Source organism: Anser brachyrhynchus, assembly GCF_964034855.1.
Source record: "Anser brachyrhynchus genome assembly, chromosome: 20".
In the NCBI taxonomy this organism is placed as follows: domain Eukaryota; kingdom Metazoa; phylum Chordata; class Aves; order Anseriformes; family Anatidae; genus Anser; species Anser brachyrhynchus.
The window spans coordinates 534,582-554,289 of NC_137713.1; the positions used below are offsets into that span (position 1 = coordinate 534,582).

The following is a 19,708-nucleotide window of genomic DNA, read 5'->3' on the forward strand; positions in this document are numbered from 1 at the left end:
CCATGCCACAGAGACAAGTTTTTGATTTTGTCTTATATTTTATTTTCTTTTTATTTGCCAGGCTCTAATTCTGCAACTTTCCCATTTTAATTAAATATATATCACTTACAGGATGTCATGAAGGTACCTCAGAAGGAAATACTTGCAATTAACAGGACAGAGCAGTGACACATCAAATGCACCATATTTATAATAAAAACAGAGTTCTTTATTTCCCTATATATATGTTCCCCCGACCTGGCACTTCTGTCAATAAATCACCCAGTGTGACCATTCACGAAAATAGCATTTGTTTTCTACTTGCACAGCAACAGAGGAAAGCTCTTCTTTCTGCAAATGGGAGAGGGAACCGTCTGTCCTACAGCTTTTAGCTGAAACCATTTTTAAGGGAATTTGGATCTGCATGAATTGAGACAGGCAAGCTCAGTGTTACCCAGTCATGCGAGCACCATGCTTGATATACTGAAGAACAAGCAATACTGAAGAACAAGCACTGTGAAGTACCTGGCAATGGTGAAACGTCCTCCTATTGTGAAGTCCATCAGAAGGTAGAAAAAGTCCCTTTCTCAAGTACGTTTACATATATACAGATGCAAGTCGGCATTAAGTGGTGATTTCCAAAGCGTAGAAGGTGCTTAATGGTTTCTATTCCTTCAAACAAATACTGTGATAACCTTCAGGTGGTGACACGCCTGTGCCCAAGTCACTTCTTGGCACTAGAACTGGTCTCTTCCTTAGACATACTCTGCAAGCGGAATGGTGTTTATTCACATGCTCCATCATTCCACGGAAGAGGTATGAGGCTGCACCACATGCAACCAGCTGGCTAGACAGGGTGCTGTTGAAGGCACCAGAAACAACAGTTTATGGTTCCCAGCACCTTGAAAGAGCACTGAAGATAAAGGCACAGAAATCCAATCATTACTGAAGTAGTTTTCTGCTCAGAAAAATCACCTGGTGATTTTGTGGATATGTACATTACTCACTTTTAAAGGCAAAATGTGAATATTCTTCCAGTTCTGTAAAGAATATTCAAGTTAATGACAAAATTATTAAATATCCTACACATGTTACTGTGCCAGATCGTGCACCCTTTTCCTTCACATTGGGAATCACTGAGGATGCAGAATTTGACCCTTACATCCTCACAACACCCTTGTGAGGTAGATAGGTACCATAACAACTTTTTTTCAGAATGGGAAAATGAGACAAAAAGAGGTGAATTGACTTGTCTGAGGCTGCACAGCAAATCTGGAAGCAGAACTCAGGTCATGGCTGTAGGTCTCTTCCCTGCAACACACTGCCTTCCCTCCCAACTTCATCTCCAGGGCTGAATAACCAGCATCCATGTACCACTGTCCATGCACCATGTCCAACAATACACCTAGTCCAACAAAAATCTTTCCATAGACTTTTTCTGCTTCAGAAATGACATGAACAGATGCTACAAAACACTTTTCTCATGGGACCTGAATTCCAAAGTACACAAGACAACTTCTGTTGCTATCAGCCAACACAAGCCCTACTATCTGGGCTATATTATTTACAAGGCCTTCGGTCAGAGCCTTTCTCATGCCTTGTCTCCACTTCAGAAGTCTAGAGTTAATTAACAACGTGCATCAGGGGCTACTCCAGGAGCTTCACCATAGGTGTGAAGTCCTATGGTTCACCAGTTGTTTCCAAGCTGTCAATAACAAAGTATTGTTTGGCATGTGAAACCACATCTACCTGCGGCCAAGAGATGGAAAGTCTCCTGGCCCTGCCAGTGCCACAGTGCAAGAAACACAAAGGCAACCTTAATTCATCATTGCCCAAGATATCATCAGAATCATGACCAGCATGGAGTTATGTTATTTCAACCCTCTAAAAGGGTGTCTAAATGCAGTGAGATTTGGGACTGAAAAGAAGGTGATGGAAAACATGGTTGGATGTTGACTTGGAAAGATTTCACCCCATGGCTGAGGCCAGACTAAAATATAATAAACCTTACACTAGATAAGTAACAACAGGTATTTCTCTGTACAGATGCTGACTTTTGGATATATATAGCTGCTAATGAATTGTCAGCCTTGTCTGGGTGCAGTGTTCAATTACAATGATTTAAAAGTACATACCAATGATAAAATAGTTCAAACCATCTGATATAACAGCTTGCCCTCTCTTTATTTAAATTTAGATGAATTCTAAATCTTGATGGTGATTGGAGGTACAATGGATCACTTGATCATACTTGTGAGCCAGACACATGATCCTTAGGGTTGTGAAATTAAACAGCACATTTGATGCCAGCATGATTGGAATGAGTTGGTTCATGCCCGATCTGATGTACGACTCCCAGAAGGTAGCAGACACCTAACACTGGATCTGAAGTGGTGACAAGACTTTATATAGGATTTCAGGCAATGCAGAGTAGGATTAAGGGTCCATTCCTCGTATAAAACATGAATTCTTCATTGCTCACTGGTTAGTTGTGCTGTTTGCCCAGGTTGGAAATGTGTCCAGCTCAAACAAAGGTCTTCCCCATGTGTTGATGGCCAGTGTGACACAGAAGACTCCAATGATGTTCATCACTATTCCAGATCTAACCTGTGAGGACAGAAGTCCAAGCCAACAATAACCAAATAGCAGCACAGCAAAATATGGAAGGACATTGTACACAAAGAAGAAAGAAACACAGTCAAATTAAAGCACAGAAATAGCCACTGCACCCACTACCCTATGTTCTTGCTTAGGTAGAAATACCAGGGAATACACTGTGAAAAGGTGAACAGTTTGCTATACAACAAATCTAGGAGCTGTAAGGGATTCAAAAAGAAGTTGCTCTTATTAGTTAAAGACCAGCTTCTGTGTCCTTCAAGTCTCCAGTTAGCAAACTGATAATATTTGGGTGTTCGGCACAGAACTTGGTACTGTGTGGTCTGGCAGGCAATCAATGGACCAGAGTCTAGGGCAACAGATTGTTACCTTCTGCTTTCAGCTCCAGTGGAAATAAGCCTTTAGCTATACTCACCAAAGCCCCAGAAGACACTGGAAAGCACTGGCTGCATTTTAACCCCTTGGCGTTTAAGAGGCTTTGACTTGTCAGTTTTTAATTTCAATTGGACTGGGCTGTATGTCTGCCAAAGCCTATGAGAAAGGTAATGTTGCTGCATAGATGCAAATCTTTACTACAATACTAATACCACATAAGAGAAGGATGTAAGGTGCTAGTTACTGCCCATATGAGCTTTATGATACTTTGGAAGTGTTAGGCTAAGAAAATTAAACTCTCATCATATTTCAGAATAAATGCAATGGAGAATTTTAGATAAGAGACCATCTTACCATATCCAAAACACGGATGTGGCCATAGGAAAACACTATTGCATTTGGAGGTGTTGCAACAGGTAGCATGAAGGCAAAGGAAGCACTGAGAGTACCAGGCAGCATAACATACAAAGGATGGATCTTGACAGATTCAGCCTGCAGTGTAATGAAGAGAATTATTATACTAGAAGTATAATATATACTAGAAGAAAAAAAGCAAAGAAAATTTTCCAGATCTTCGAGACACACAGGCTCAGTTCATTCCTTGGTATTACACCACCAGAGTAATTTTCAAGCATTTTATTCTGGAATCCACATGTGCTTAAACATAACTTTGGTCTCAATCTCCGTCCCACAGTACTGAAAACAATGCTTGATTTTTTCTTGTTGTTTGTTTTGCTCTATGGTATAATTTGGAGTTCTGGTCAAATTTATCCAGTGATCTTTTCTTTGACCTCAGACCACATTTTTGGAGTGCTTGCCAGGGTAACACAGAGATGGAACTATAATTACAAGACACGTGGAGTAACATTCTCAGACATTACATGAACTTTGTGGGACTCAGACCTGAAGTGACAAATAGATCAGCACCTTTATTGAGATAAATTGATATTTGCCCCCAGCACAAAAAAGGACATGGATGTATTAGAACGAGTCCAAAGGAGGGCCATGAAGATGATCAAAGGGAGGGAGTACCTCTCCTATGAAGAGAGGCTGAGGGAATTGGAGTTGTTCAGCCTGGAGGAGACTCCGGGCAGACCTTATAGTGGCCTTCCAGTACCTAAAGGGGGCCTACAAGAAAGCTGGGGAGGAACTCTTTGTCAGGGACCGTAGTGATAGAACAAGGAGTAATGATTTTAAACTAAAAAAGGGTAAATTTAGGTTAGTTGTTAGGAAGAAATTCTTCACTCAGACAGTGGTGAGGTGTGGGAACAGGTTGCCCAGAGAAGTTGTGGATGCCCCATCCCTGGAAGTGTTTAAGGCCAGGGTGGATGGGGCTTTGGGCAACCTGGTCTAGGATCCATGGCAAGGCGGTTTGAATTAGATGAACTTTAAAGTCCCTTCCAACCCAAACCATTCTATGATTCTATGATAATTTTACATTGATGAAATGATCTAGAATACAGTGGTTGTACTTTCCAAGTTACACAAGATAATAGCCTGTTTTTTCCTTTGTGCTTCCATTTCAGTTCTGGTCAGAAAAGGTAGCTATTGCATCTGCTTTTAGAGAAGAACTTACCAGTTTTTTCTCCCTAAGGTCTAAAATTGTTCCATCTTAATATGGCAAATTACACATTTCTAATAATCAGGATTACCACTTTATGTATTCTAGTGTAAAATGATGAAGATAAAGGAACTGTCCAAAGGGATGAATAGAAAGTGGTGGATTTTTTGTTAATGTCTTGTTTTTGTGTTTCCAGTTCTGAGTTGATGGTTCAAATACAAAATGACTGGAAGTAATTGATGTTTGGTGATCTGTATTAAAAAAGTGACTCTCACTTCACTTTCTCTAGGGCCAAGGGACACTTCTCATGGCAGGCTTGAACTGGCTTCCTTTTCAGTGAGGTTGCTGTTGGATAGGCATCCTGAATTAGCTTCTTCCCCCAAGAAGTTGGTTTCTCCAGCTTCAGGCAAATGGATAGTGTAAATTGGATAAAATTTGCATTCCTACTGCCTATAAGTTTATGATGCTCTAAGCATAGCAGTGATGCTAGGGTCATAAATTTGATTTTGCCTACCAACACCAGATAAAGTCACTGTCCGTTATGGTACACTGTCAAATGGATTGCTTCATTACTGAGTTTCAGATTAACATTAGAGCAACATTCAAGACGGTAAATACGATATTGTTTTGCCACTAGAGACTGACAGTTTACCCCTAATCTCCCAGTTGATAGGATAGCAAGATGGAAGTAATCTTACCATGGATGAAAAGACAGGTAGGAAGAGGGTGGCTGTGGCAACATTACTGGTGCATTCGGTGAAGACAGCTATAATAAGCGAAAGTACTGTTGCAATGGCCCAGGGTGGAATAGATCCTAATGGAGTCATCTGATGACCCAGCCAAGCTGAGAGCCCAGAGTTCTGACAAGAAAAATGTTCTTTGATGAGGCTTAGAACCCATAGCTCATGAACAGAAAACTCATGTTATGTGTAATGTTCTTAACATATAATGCTAAATGATTACAAATGATTCCTGAATTATATAAATACCACCCACAAAAGTACAGAGTTCTGTCATAAACACTAAAGGGATTTCCTTGCCAACTACGCTAATACTCAGCCCCACTTTCCTGATTTTCCTGGAACACAAATACTTGCTCACACTTTGGTTACAAAATTAAATTTTCTGCTAAACAGAAACAATTATTGCTGAGACTACTGCAAATACTTAAATCAGTCACTCACAAGATTCCTAGCACGCGTTGCTAGTGTGTCTGAAGATAATAATGCTGTATGAGTGCTATATTATAAGAATACAGACAGCAATTGATTCAGACAGATTACAAAGCCTTCATGGCTTCTAATGCCCCAGAGCTTTAATAATGTATGCATGTATGATGAATGTAGATGAATGTAACAGTCCAGAGCTTTAATTTACCCCATGGCTTAAAAACTGCCTAGCCACAAAACTTAGATCTGAATACGACCTTCCTCAAAGCATGTCATTGTTGATATCTAAGGTTTTGATTTAGATAAGTCTTAGTAGCGATGAAGTAAAAAGCATGGCTTGACTCAAGATTTGTTCTTGTTTTTGGAATTCAGTCACCTTTACTATGAATTTATGAGCATAGGATCAAACCATGGGCTTATGGAGTGCAGTATATTGCCTGGCAACAGCCACTGACAAGAGACTGAAGAAACCCCACTGTATACAGTTTTGGAAAATATCTACTCACAATGATTTTTCCTAACCAGTTCAGAAATGGTTTGGTTTAAATCTGAAGTTATTTATCCTTTAAACAAACCTCAAATGGTTCTGGAAATCTTACAAGTGTTATTTATACTTCTATTTTTTCTAACCAGGGATGGGATTGGGATGACAACACAAATAAGAAGGACTGTTCTTCTGGTCTGTCCAGTCAACGAAGATCCCCAACGAACATCTTCATCTTGAGCCCTTTCAGGGCTCAGATAAATTAGAGAAACTTGGCCAATGCACACAAGTTCCTGAAAAAGAGGCACAAATATTCACCTTTCCTCCCATTTTTTGCTAATTTGGATCTACCTCCATATCTGAACATCTCTACTGGGTTTGGCTTTGGGTGCATGCCCAGTAATACATGACAAGATAACAAACCAGGGAAGTCCACCTTTGAGTCAGAGAAAAACAGATGTCAGAACATACTGCGCTTGCATCTGCCAAAGCAAAACCTCCTCCCAGCAACAGCACAATGCTCCAGGGCATCTTCCTCTGAACCACATTCCAATCCAGCAGCGGGGCTGGTAAAAATGGCTTTTTTATATCTAAAATGAGAAATCAAAAGCAGAATACGTTTCAGCAGAGTGAAGACATTTTGTCTCCAGTTCTATAAGATACTAGGGAAAGGTTCATCAGGCAGAGGTATATTACTGAGAAACCTACACAAGTCAGGGTAAGGGTAACATATATGAACAGTGAGCATGCTCCAGCCCTGCCCAAGAAGTGAGGGAGGTGAGCTACCCTGAAGAACTGCATGCAAATCCAATGTATGTTTCTGCCATGTTAGCTGGAGCTGGGTGACTTTCACAGTGTTACAACACCCCTTTTAAATACCTTCTTCAGTCTGTTCAGGGTCAGACATGCTTGAATTCCAGCCTACGAATTTGGGTTTGGTAGCAGGAAGGATGAACAATAGCAGGGCAATAAACACAGCAGGAACAGAATCAGTGATATACCTAAAGAAGAAAAGATAGCTTAGAAAATAAAACATCTTTCTTCTAGACTGTGGCTGCCTTCCAGCATTGCAATCACTGTTCCTTGCCATTCTGTTTGGGGTTTATACATTAGCAAAATACGTCATTAGTTCATGACTGAGGTGTCTCAGATCTATCACAGCACAAACGCAGTAATAAATGAAAACAGCTATAATACATACTAATAATCAAAATCATGATGAAATCAGATGAAAATGGCTCCTGGGGACAGGGTTCCTTCTTTGTGGGCAAGCCAAGATTCAAAGATTATGTTCTAATGACTTACAAGGAAATGGCCTGAATGATTATCCCATCACACATTTTATATTCTTAATTTGCCACATACTGTATGTGAAGAAGCTATTGAAAGCAACGAATCAATTTCCCAGTGGTTTCTACATATGCTGTTGTTTAGAGATAATAATGAATACTTATATAACACCACCGCTGATTGGAACTCATACAAACAAAATGCTAATGTGTGCTTGAAAATGACAGAGACCAGCACTGCAGAATTTCCTTTTCCTTTAGGAGGTTCAGCTTGCTCCATATCCCAGTCTCCAGCCTTCACTGCAGTACAAACTGTCAAGTGATATATCAGTTGATAGTCTTATGTGTGTGAGAGAGGATCCAGCCCAGCAAACATGAATTCAGATACAGTTGGAATCAATCAAAACGGTATCTAAGAGCAGGGGAATTTGATTCAAAACGGGGAGGGTACAGGGTGAAAAAAAAACCAGAACTTACTTTTCTCCGTCTGGGAAGAGCCTGCTGGCCCAGCCTTTTACAAAGCCTGGGTGTCTGGAAAACCACAAGAGAACCAGCAAAACAAACATGATAAGGACATTGAATTCAGCATAAGAGATAGGGCCTAATTTCTTCATTTCTGCTTTCAGCACGTTGTATGCAGCTTTTTCTTTAGCAGTTCTCTCTGTCCCACAGCCCCAGCTTTTTTTAAAGCTTTAAGAAAAAGGAAGAAGAAAACATTGTAAGTATTAACACATTAGAAGGATTTAACATGCTTGCCACTCTGAAGCTGTTCCTTCTGGGGAGAGACACAGACTAAAGGAGAGGCCAGAAACAAAGAAGTGACAACGGTGTTGAAGTGTTTCATATGGACATGTCAGTTCTCACAGAACAATGGGGTGTATGAATGGATATGTCTCTGTCCAGTTTGGAGCAACCTAGTATAAAAAACTCAGTTTTGAATCAAGGGCAGCAAAACATAGGCTAGCTCTTCTAGGACCTAAATTCTCAGATTTTAAATTGAAAAAGGCAATTCTGCCTGAACATTAAGACTGCCTAGCACTTTTGGCTTAGCTTGAATCCCCCCAAACATAAAGGTTTCCAAATCTTAAAAGTTGCTGTGAAATGGAACTGCTCTCTTTTATAGCATGAATAACTTGTTGGTGCATTCATTTTATCCAGAAACTTTTCAGTGATCTGCATTAGCTAAGTGGTTTACACAATATCACATAGTTAAATACATACTTGAGTCCCATGAAGGAGCACTGTAGCCAAAGCCAAGCTAGTACCAACATCAGAATCATGTTTGGGAATGCAAACCCAAACCAGGAAGCAAAATTCACAATATCATTATTGTTGGGATATAACCTGAAAAAACAAATGCTTTCTGTATTAATACCAAAACATTTAGTACTCTACCCTCCCTCTAATATACCCTAGTGCTAATTAGACATGTAAATCCAGGACAACCATTACAAGTAATCATAGACAACATCCACAGCTTAACTGAAGTTAATAGGAAGGCAGACCTGGGTTTCAGAGCAGAACTTAAACAATCCTCTTAATTTTCTCTGCATTCTACTCTAAAGAAGACAGGAACAGATGTTGGTATTTTAGGTCTCAGTAAGACAAGCACTGCTGAAAGGTCTCCCGCATGTTCTGGGTATCTTTCACTTCCAAAATGTCTGCTCATTTATGCCATGACAGGATGTTTTTTCCTCCTCCCCATTAATAACTATAATAGGAGAGAAAGCATTGTCTTCTTCTGAAATTAATAGCTGCACTTCTGCCCACTTCAATAGAAGACAAAGTTGCTACTTAGCTTAAAAGACTGAAGCCAAAGTTTTAAGAACAGCAGCTTTTTGTTATTCCCTGCATCTACCAATAATGACTGCAGGACAAATAGCAAAAGCAAATTTCCAGCTGGTTGTTAAAATCAACAGATAATGAGAAGACTTAATGCTATGTTCTTCTCAAGCTCTTCACTGCAGTTGCCCTAATCATATGCTGCATTTTAATTGAAAAAGAGGAGGCAGAAGAACCACTATCTCATATCTCATAAGTTTCTCAGGAAACTTATAATACCAGCACGTACCTACCTAAAAAAGGGCGGAGCAGAAAAAAGATACCCTTCACTTCATACACATTTCTCACTTTCAGTTCATCAGTTGGTTATTGCTTAGAGTTTGCAACTGAAAGTGTCAACTATGACTTTAGTCTGTTGGCACAGAAACAGTAAAGTAGCAAAAGTAAAGAAACAGCAAGAACGACTTACTGATTCATCTGGCCTTTCAATACCATGTTTGGTCCTGTTCCAGTGAGTGTTGCAGTTCCTCCAATGCTGGCAGCGTAGCATACACAAAGTGTCATTCCCTTACATATACGTTTCTTCATTTTCTTTTCCTCAGAAGATCTGGGGTCATCAGGGACTTGTCCATTGCTTATGACTAGACACAAAGAACATGACTTGCTCAGGTACAGTTAGGGAGGCAGAAAGTTCAGGACCAGGTCTGCAGGCTCAGTGCTTCCAGTTTTCGTATGCCTCATTTTAATTGAAAAACAAAAAAACAAACAAAACAACAAACAAACAACACAGAGATATGTCCCTAAATATTTCAGACTTGAGTTCATGAGGGGCTGAGGAGAGAGGTTGACAATTTGGCTCCACATGACCCAAGGATGCTGTTTTTCATCTTGGTGCCACAGTTTCTCAAAAGCAATTCCCTACCTCACAGAGGGGCTTACCATCACCCAGATATTGTAGTCACTGGAACCCTTTCAACATCACAGTAAGAATTCAACTAGCTTTAACAGCTGTGAATATGGGTGAAAAAGCCCACCCCAAACAAAATTCTAGCCTGACACAACTGTTAAGGTTAATACATTACATCAGTTTACATCAAGTGTGAAATTTTGCTGCTGTGTTCATTATTCTCTGAGGTTAACAATCTAATCATGAAGTCTGACTGGACTAATTATGTGAGACAATGTATTTAGAACAATTACAACCAATTCAACAATACCAAAGGGTATTCTTCACATACATTTGTCACCTTTCTTGCATGTTAGGGATAAATTAGCAAAGCCAAGCAGTTCCTTCTAAGAGAACAGAAATCCATCAAAATTATTTTCTCTAGTCTTACCACAGAAGTTCATTTTTGAGACTCAAGAATCAACATTAAAAACAACATTTGTAAACATGAAATATTATCTTAATACAACTGTTTGGATGCTAGAAATGAGCAAACTTAGAGAGCACTGTGTGGCTGAGTAGCATTCTCTTGGGCTTGCAAGTCTTACATAAACACAGTGCCTGAGCTTTGCACAGTAATAGTGCATTGTCCCATCACTAGTGAGGTAAGAAATTAAACAACCAAAAGGCAGAGAGCACTGTTGTATCTAATTTACATTTCCGAAGTCCAGACAAATATGCCAGTTGTGAGTTAATATCTTAACAGGGCAATGACTGGCACATGTGAACTACCTTCTTCTACACTGGGTCTTCCACAGACCTATAAGCTAGAAAATGGACATGATGTGTCCCAGGCAGAAGGCTTGAAGTGTGGGCCATGGTATACACTACCAACATTTGCGCTCATGCTTGCACACAGTCACACAGGGAATCGTGGCAGATCAACATGCTAATTCAGTGAAATCACATCTCCAAGAAAATCCCCAAGAAAATCCTTCCTCCTCTGAAAGAGAAAGGTACCACAGATTTGATATTTAATAGCATTTCATAATATAGCCCTCTGTACCAGCACAATGGAACAGTCAGATCAGAGGAACTGAATATGTGTGTAAGTGTGTCAAATGAAACCTACAGCAGAAACACAGAAGTGATAGAAGAACCTTGTTGAGTCAAGCACCAGGGTAAGATCACACTAAAGTGTTCCAAAGAGTAGTTTGTCTACCAGGAGTCAAATGATGCCAGCTCTTTCCATGTATCTTTTCAAGTATTTCTCCTTTTTCTCCCTATCTCCACATTCAATCTGCTCAACAAATGAGTATTTATTACCCCACAACCAAAACAGATAGAGTTTGCACAATTTTTTTCAAACATTCCTACATGTCTTAGACTCTGAATACCACTGATAATTACAAGATTTAGAAAGTGTGATGCTGGGGTGGGTGGAAGATATTTCCCAGAAGGTATGCTTTTTACTTCCCTGAGCAGGCCATTAGTTCCAGGGAAACCACAGGTGGATGAGCCCAGCTTGAAGGAAAGAACATAACAGTCTGCACGGGATCTAGCACTAAGCATAACAAAATGACAGCCACCAAAATTGGTAAACATTTTGGAAAACCTGCATGTCATGCATTTAGAAGCTTTCAGTCATGTGAACATCCTCTTTCCTTGAAAAAGGTCCTTCTTGGACAGAGAGTTCTGAGTGTAACAAGTTAACTCATTCCTTAGCAGGCCCTTACCCTGCACTGAAGTGGGATCTGATACATTCTTTTCCTGCAGCTCAATCACTGTATTTGTTTGCCCGGTTGCTTGTTCCATCATGGTCACATCATATTCTGTGTTATCCATTTGCTCCAGGACAGCCTGGACAATGGGAACCATCATAGCAGTGGTGGCTGTGTTACTTATCCACATGGACAGGAAAGCAGTGACTATCATAAATCCCAACATGAGGCTGAAAGAGAAATAGGCAGATGAGAAAAGAGGAAAAAACTGAGACTGTTAGGCTCTGTAGTCACTGTAATTTTGAGAGCAGAGTCCAGACAGGGATGTGTGTAGCCTCCAATAATACAAAGCAGGGCTAGATTCCCTCCTAGCTCTGCCACCCTCAGTGAAGGAATCCCAGAAAGGCATTTAGTTCTCTGGTCTGTGCATGATTAAGTCTGAATCATCTTGTCTCCAGTGGCGAGCACCTAGAATTTATCCAGATTAAAAAATTTAAATGGCAGTTCTGTAAGAGTGAACCGTAAGTGTTGTTTCCCTGGTTATTGGTATTAGGATTGTAAAATGTGCTTTCGGATCTTGTAAAATTGGCTTTTGTATGTAGATGCAAAGTAATGGGTACTGGATGCTCTTCACCACCACCATCTTTGCTAGACTTATTGTAGCCACAGAACTGGCACCACTTAAGCATGCCAGAATGAGGATATGGCTTTTAGATGATGACCATGTCTCCATTCACAGAGATGGTGGTGGGGACCACAGATGGCTTGGGGTCATGATAAAAGGATCTCACATGAACTGTGAATGCCAGCACATACAATAATATGTCATATGGGTAACAATAGCACAGGTGCTCTTGGACTTACAGCTTCACGGCTTTACAGAGATTCTGACTAAAACAAGAAGCAAGGGTACGATTTATCTCACCTGACTGCAGACATGAACAACCCAGGTACTTTGATTCCACTCAAACACTTACTACTTTGCAGTTGATGGGCAATTCTTGGGCATGAATCATCTGCCCTACTGTAGATAACAGCTTCTCTCTTTTTGATGACAACAGCCACAGTCTAGCTATTTCAATAAGAAGTGAATGCCTGTTTTTGGAAAATTGAATTCCACCTGTACAGTGTCATCCAAGGATCAAACCATGGACTCAATGTGAAATGTAAGACACTATAGAGTCAGGGGCTGACATGGATATAGAAGTATTTTCAACCCATTCAAGTCATTTAGCAGTCTTGCAGTCACAGGTGTCCTCCCATGAGCCTGTGTTTTGGCTAAAGGACAAATAAACCATTCATGCAGACAGACTTCACCTCTGGAAACTCTACAAGTACAGCAAAAGAGGTTCTTGGAGCTTCCCTTCTCTGCTGACTCTTACACCATTCCTAGGTATCTGCTAAATTGACACAGGCAAGGAAGAGGTAATGTAATGTTCTTACAGTGCAGGCTTCACCCCAAGAATCAGCAGGACCCTTAGTGCAATCCTTTTGTGAAGATTCCACTGTTCAACAGAAATTGCAACAATCAGCCCTCCAACAAAGAGCATGTTTGTGTCATTTAGATACTGCAAGCACACCTGTAAGACAGAGAAGATAGGTCAGGGACCCAAATGTAGCCTATTGCTACTAGCTTCACTAGTACATGTTGCCTTCCACCCTCTCAAAGACATTTACTGCACCAGGCTCCATCCCAACATTGACAGAAAGAATAGTCACAGCGTCAGCTACCTCCAGTTTCTGGAAACCTTAATCCTCTGTTTCCCTCCCAGAAAGCTGTGCAGAGGAAAAGGATCTGGGGGTGTTGGTTGATGCTTGCCTGAACGTGAACCAGCAGTGTGCCCAGGCGGCCAAGAAGGCCAAGAACATCCTGGCTTGTATCAGGAATAGTGTAGCCAGCGGGACCAGGGAGGTGATCGTCCCCCTGTTCTCAACTCTGGTGAGGCCGCACCTTGAGTACTGTGTTCAGCTTTGGGCCCCTCAGTACAAGAAGGACATTGAAGCCCTGGAGCACGTCCACAGAAGGGCTACAAAACTGGTGAAGGGTTTGGATCACAAGTCCTATAAGGAGAAGCTGAGGGAACTGGGATTGTTCAGTCTGGAGAAGAGGAGGCTGAGGGGAGACCTCATTGCTCTCTACAACTACCTGAAAGGCAGGTGTGGGGAGCTGGGGGTCGGCCTCTTCTCACAGGTAATTAGTGATAGGACTAGAGGGAATGGCCTCAAGTTGTGCCAGGGGAGGTTTAGGTTGGAAATTGGGAGACATTTCTTGTCAGAAGGAGTAGTTAGGCATTGGATCACGTTTCCAGGGAGGTGGTGGAGTCACTGTCCCTGGGAGCATTTAAGGAAAGGTTGGATGTGACGTTTAGGGACGTGGTTTAGTAGGCAATACTGGTGGAAGGGGGATCGTTGGGCCAGATGATCTTGGAGGTATTTTCCAACCTTAATGATTCTATGATTCTAAGCGCTTAACTAGAAATAGCAGTTTCCTAAAAGACTGGTAGGGACTCAAAGTATTATGTAGACACCAGAGATACTAAACTCCAAAATATGTTTACCAGCACCTTTAACACCCACACCCATCCTTACCAGCTGGCTGGCCAGTAGTAAACCTAAATACAGTCTCTCTGCCTTGGGCTAAAGCACCGCCCTTCTGCTAGCACAAACGGTCAATTATCCTTTCGCAGAATGAGCTTTGGAGGGGACACAGTGGTACTTGCTGGCATTATGCTGTCTACCATCTCAGAGGAAGTTTGTTTCGTGCATTTCAAAATCTCCCAGAGGATATGTCAGGAACACTCTCTAATGGGATGGATTATGAACACATAAGCTGCTGGTACTAGTGTGATGTTCTCCAGCAGGATCCAAGCCCAGAGAAGGACATTTCCCTCTACCATCCCCAGTCCCCCTCTCCCCGCCTTCTCCCCTTAACATCTTGGGCAAATATGTAGTTATTTCAGCATTTTCCCATACCAGAACCCAACTTCCTGCTTAACATGTTCAAAACCAGCATAACAGAAGTGGAGTGCTTTCCTATCAGGCTTGTTTGGTACATATCAATGGGGGATCAGAGCAATGGATTTCCCTTTTCCAGATATGGATTGAGCAGGAACTATTCCTTACTGATTTAGAGCTCTGAACTCCAAGCAGAGGGAAAAATACCACTGGCATGAGGGAAGTAACAGCCAGTGGGATAACTTCAGTGCACCAGTACACAGCCATGATGATGATGATATATGCACATTTGGCCTCCTGCAACACAATGGAAGATGTATTTAAGAAAAAAAAATACAAAAAAAACCAGCAATCCTAAACTTACAGATAAGAAAAACATTGCCATATTTTATAAGGGGACCAAACATTCCATTGTCTCTAGCCTAACAAGTTATGCAGAAATGGGTAGGAGGGACATGAGGATTTAAATTTGTACATTTTAAGTCTTGCTCAGAAGTCACTTGCATAAAAAGATCTTTTTGACTATGGTGTTTTTTATAATGCATCCACATAAAATGTTGGGCATGAAAAACAAACAAACAAACACCTTCTACAGCTAGGTACATAGTTTGCAGTGTGCAGTTACCTCTTGGCAGTTGAGGTAAGCAGATTTCACATCCAGGAGCCAAGAATTTTTAATAGTGTTTGGAGAACTGGGCATTTCTATTTTTAGTTAACTATTTTTAAATGTATGGCTGAATTTCCTAGTGTGGATGAGTAGATTTTCTGAAATTCACATTTATTTGAAGTGTGCCTAGTAACATGCCTGAGCCAAGAAACTATATCACTGAACAATTTAAAAGTTCTTAGGTAACTCTCTTACAATTTTTTTATTTTTTATTTTTTTGGGGGGGGGGGAGTGGTAGGAATGGCTAAGGACATATGAGGTATCAACTTGCTTTCCCAAGTCATACTGTTCCTATCTAGTAAGGGGATTCCCTAGCTTAGAAATGTTGTAACATTTTTTTATACAGTTGGTCAGGTATTTCCGTAACCTGGCTTTCCTTGTTTGTACTTTCGAAATTGTTAGGAGAAGTAAACATTCATTAGTCTACAGTAAACAGCATTGTAAAGCTTGAGTCAAAGTGTTCTGTTCAGAATTTGCTCATATTTAGAGTATGTGTTTATAGGATCCGATTCTAATGCACAAATGGGACTTTATTGCAAAAATAAATGAGGTTTCAGTGACATTTTAAAATTGCTGTAGGGTTATATTTATAAATATTATAAATAGGAGTGTGCTTTCCGCTTTCCTTTTTTTTTTTTTTTTTTTTTTTTTTTTAAGGAAAGAACAGCTTAGGAACCAGAGAACAGTCTTTGCAGGCAATTTTCTTTTTTCTTTTTTTTTTTTTCAGATTTAGAGGAGATTAATTACAGCACAAGTTTTGAGAGAAATGTTTTTTTTCAGAGACTAGAAGCTATCAGATCGATCCTATTTAAGTCTCTTTCCTTAATGAATACAAAGTGAGCTCATGATACCATTTAAGCTGTACAACAGTAACTAAGTGCTAGAACTAACTGTGGTTAATTTGTTGCCAGTATGAAAGACATGTAAACAACCGTAAGAGAACATTACTTTGAATAAAACTCACAATACTGAAGAAACTGGTTTTGTACAGTGGACAGTAAATAATTTACATGAAGTTCAAAAACACAGCCATACTTATAAATTAACTTCCACACTTGCAGCCAATTCAAACAACTGAAGATTTGGAATTAAATAAGTATCTGTATCTACATCTATATATGTCTGTGATTTATGGGAATGGTCACAAAATGTTTCTTTGGTCTCTGGATAGTCCACAGCAAAAACAATGACCTGCCTTCTCACTGAGAGCTGGAAAAGCAGTCACTGATGGAAATGTTACTCTCCCATTGTGAAATATTGTACTTTTCCCAGATAAGACTTATGACACAATATTCCTACAATTACTGGAAAACTGAAAAGGAACTCTGTTTGGGGGGGAAATTATCTTTCCTAGTATTGATCATAGTAGAAATTCCTTTCTGTAAAGCACGGGCATTCAACTGAACCGCAGACCTGATACTGCTTAGACAGGTAAACCAGAAGTGCTGGCAATTTTGCTTATAAATGTGCATGATGTTTTTCCATATTTTAAAATACACTGAGCAATACAGGTGACTCAGAAGAAAGACTGGTTTTAGCCCTGGAATAGACTCTATAGCTCTAGTAGGCTAGAATACTGTGAACAGAGGTTTCACATTTTGTCAAGAATGCTACAAGGTATTAAAGACAAAAGTCTTCAGTGGGTTATTCCAATTTTAGGCATGTGTAACTGCTCTGAAATCAAAGGAGTAGTGCCAACCCCATCGCTGGAGTAAGATGGATGTGAACTTCAGTATATTGTGTGTGAAACCGTCTTATGATCACTGCACATGGTGCATGGCTTCTTACTGCACCATTGGATGAAGAATGACACTCACCAACACTCCTTAGAGTATCTCTGAGCCTCAGCAGCAGAACTAGAAAACCCAGAAGTCCTGTATTTCAGTCCACTGCCAGTCATTTCTCGATAACCTGGGATGCAATTCTACTTGTCCAGGCCAGCTACTTATCTTTGGGCCGAAAAGAATTGCATCTAATTCGCAAGATGGGTTGGGTCTGTGGGAGGCCCAGGTCCTGGCCCTGGCCCATCCCTTTGGATGAATGGATTGGCACTGGGCTCCCATCTCAGGGCTTCTGCAATGAAGATCACTTGGGAGCAGAAGCTGTAAAACACGTCCCTGAGACCTACGGGTGGAGGACTGAGGTCCTTTCTGAGCTGCATTGAAATTCCTCTGGGGCAGGGTGGCATGAAGAAGATGTTTCAGCATACCGTCAGGGAGTAAAGTGCCCCGGTGGGCATCAGCCACTGCTCGCTCCGGGGGCGAGCGACGATGCATCGAGGGTAGACCTGGCGGGCAGCGCTGCACCGCTTGCCGGGTGCCGGGCCCCACACGAGCCGGGCAAGCAGGCTGGGCGCCCAGCACTCCTGGGCAGCGCCGGTGCGGCTGGCTGGGACGGGGCTCGGGGCAGCCCGGCCCGGACCTGGGGGCAGGAGGGCGGGCTCCGTCGGGCAGCAGGGCCCGGACCCGGGGGACCGCGCTCCCTGCCTGAGCCCCGCAGGCACTTACCCGTGTGGGCACAGTGACCGGCAGCGGCAGCAGCAGCAGCGGCGTGAAGAAGAGGATGGCGAAGGACCGGTACCTCAGCAGGGGCCGCAGGCACGTCGGGGCCATCTTCTGCGGGGAGACACGGTCAGGGCGCGAGCAGGAGCGGCGCCCGCCGCCGCCGCCTTAAGTACGGGGCGGCGGGGCCGCGGCGGGAGGGACATGGCGGGGGGCGACGCGACCCGCCCGCGCCCTGCCGGGGACACCGGGCCCGCCCGCGCCCTGCCGGGAGCCGCCTCCGCCCTGCCTGGGCCGGGCCTCCGCGTAGCGGTGCCGACGCGGATCCGGGGCGAGCGAGCCGGCGGATGAGAGCTGCCGGTCTGGCGCCAGCTCAGCACCCCCGGCCGGCGCCCGCCCTGCCGACCCGGGGGCGGCCCGGCCGTGCGGCGTCCCCGGCACCCCCGGGACAGCCGGCAGCAGCCCTGGAGGACGCGGGAGCAGGTGCCCGCGTCCCCGACCGACAGACACCTGGGAGATCTCGGCCCGATCTAGAGCCAGGGGGCTCGCTCCACCCTACGGGCTCCGGTGCATAACAAGGGGCCTTTCCCCTTCCCTTGTTCCTCACGTCCATCTGTCTCTGCACTGCTTCTTGCAGACACTGTGAATCGAGAGATACTCGATGGCCGCCTATCGCGTTTCCGCCCCAGCCGGGAAAAAGTTTTCTCCACGTTCATAGTGCTCACAGTGCTTGCCAGTGACCACAGATTCTCTTAACACACGTTAACCGTGGGACCAAAATGCTGACCCAGGCTTCTCTCAGGTGCTCTGGCTGGTGGTGCTGATGGCAAGGGAGGGTCATCTCTCACTCATTTACGTGGCGGGGAAGGACGGAGCTCCCTTGGGGAACTGGAGAGTTAAACCTGCAGGGGGGTCTCCCCAAAACAAAGGTCTGTGAAGGCTTGCATGCATGGCTGTGTTTCACTGCCTATTATTTTGTGAGGGACTGTGTGTCTGTGATCCAAGTTAAAAATAACACAGACTGGTTAATTTGAAAGGTTATTTTCAATATGTGTCGTTTCAGAGATTTGGTCTGCAGTATAGCCACAGAATCAGAAGCGAGGGCACTTCTGAAAGGGTGGCAAGCACTGTTGACATGGCAGAAGGGAAAGACAGAAGTGGAGGACGGAGAGACTGGAAACCAGACTGAAGACAAAGAATTTTTTGATTTTTATGCTCTGCTTCTGTGATGTCAACAGCCACCTGAAACTGAAGACAGCAAAGACCACATCTTGACAATTTGATCCTGCAGACTTACCAGGCAGTGACCATGGAAATAAAGAATTTCAGATTCCACAGCAAGTAATGAGGGAGCTCTGACTACAACTTGCACTGTTTGTTCTATGTGGACCAGAGTATCTTGAGTGATAGAAGTTCAAAACAAGACACTCCAATGTTACTGTTCTGTTTGTAAAAGCAATGAATGTCCACTAAGGAAAACAGTAGCCAACCGGATCTGTACAGATTCCAAATCTTCAAACTTTTAGCAGCAATCCCTCTGGGTAACTTACCAACACAGAGGAAACTTCACACCATCACAGAGCCTAGCAGAAAGTGGGGAATCAGCCAAAGCTTGCATTCCTGTGGCCAGTATCCAATGAAAAAATGCTTCCTAGTCAACAAAGAAAAAGCACTACAAGCACTTAAATAAGAAAATGCAAAGAGTTAGCTCCAGAGGATTTGT

General features: G+C 42.5%; 1 protein-coding gene across 3 annotated transcripts; it reads right to left on the reverse strand.

Moving 5' to 3' along the window:
• Window positions 1-18: 18 nt before the first annotated feature.
• SLC13A5 (solute carrier family 13 member 5) lies at window positions 19-18,446 on the reverse strand. 3 transcript variants are annotated; one of them, XM_080562548.1, is made up of 12 exons: window positions 17,992-18,446; window positions 14,986-15,114; window positions 13,306-13,442; window positions 11,878-12,092; window positions 9,725-9,896; window positions 8,695-8,817; window positions 7,951-8,163; window positions 7,064-7,185; window positions 6,656-6,774; window positions 5,230-5,391; window positions 3,325-3,462; window positions 19-2,586 (listed from the first exon to the last, which is right to left on the reverse strand). In XM_080562548.1, the coding sequence occupies exons 1-12, from the start codon at window positions 18,094-18,096 to the stop codon at window positions 2,458-2,460; spliced, it is 1,764 nt and encodes a 587-aa protein (XP_080418674.1). In that variant the 5' UTR covers window positions 18,097-18,446; the 3' UTR covers window positions 19-2,457. The 3 variants fall into 3 exon arrangements, with proteins under 3 accessions (XP_080418674.1, XP_080418676.1, XP_080418675.1); XM_080562550.1 differs by lacking the exon at window positions 14,986-15,114 and having other exon boundaries at window positions 17,992-18,249; XM_080562549.1 differs by lacking the exon at window positions 8,695-8,817 and having other exon boundaries at window positions 17,992-18,249.
• Window positions 18,447-19,708: the final 1,262 nt, after the last annotated feature.

Coding starts and splice junctions, on each gene's coding strand:
- SLC13A5 (XM_080562548.1), bottom strand. CDS start 18,096: ATGGCCCCGACGTGCCTGCGGCCCCTGCTGAGGTACCGGTCCTTCGCC. Junction 9,897..11,877: donor AGATCCCACTTCAGTGCAGG/GTAAGGGCCTGC, acceptor CTTTGTGTCTAG/TCATAAGCAATGGACAAGTC. Junction 6,775..7,063: donor CCCTGAACAGACTGAAGAAG/GTATTTAAAAGG, acceptor TTCTCATTTTAG/ATATAAAAAAGCCATTTTTA.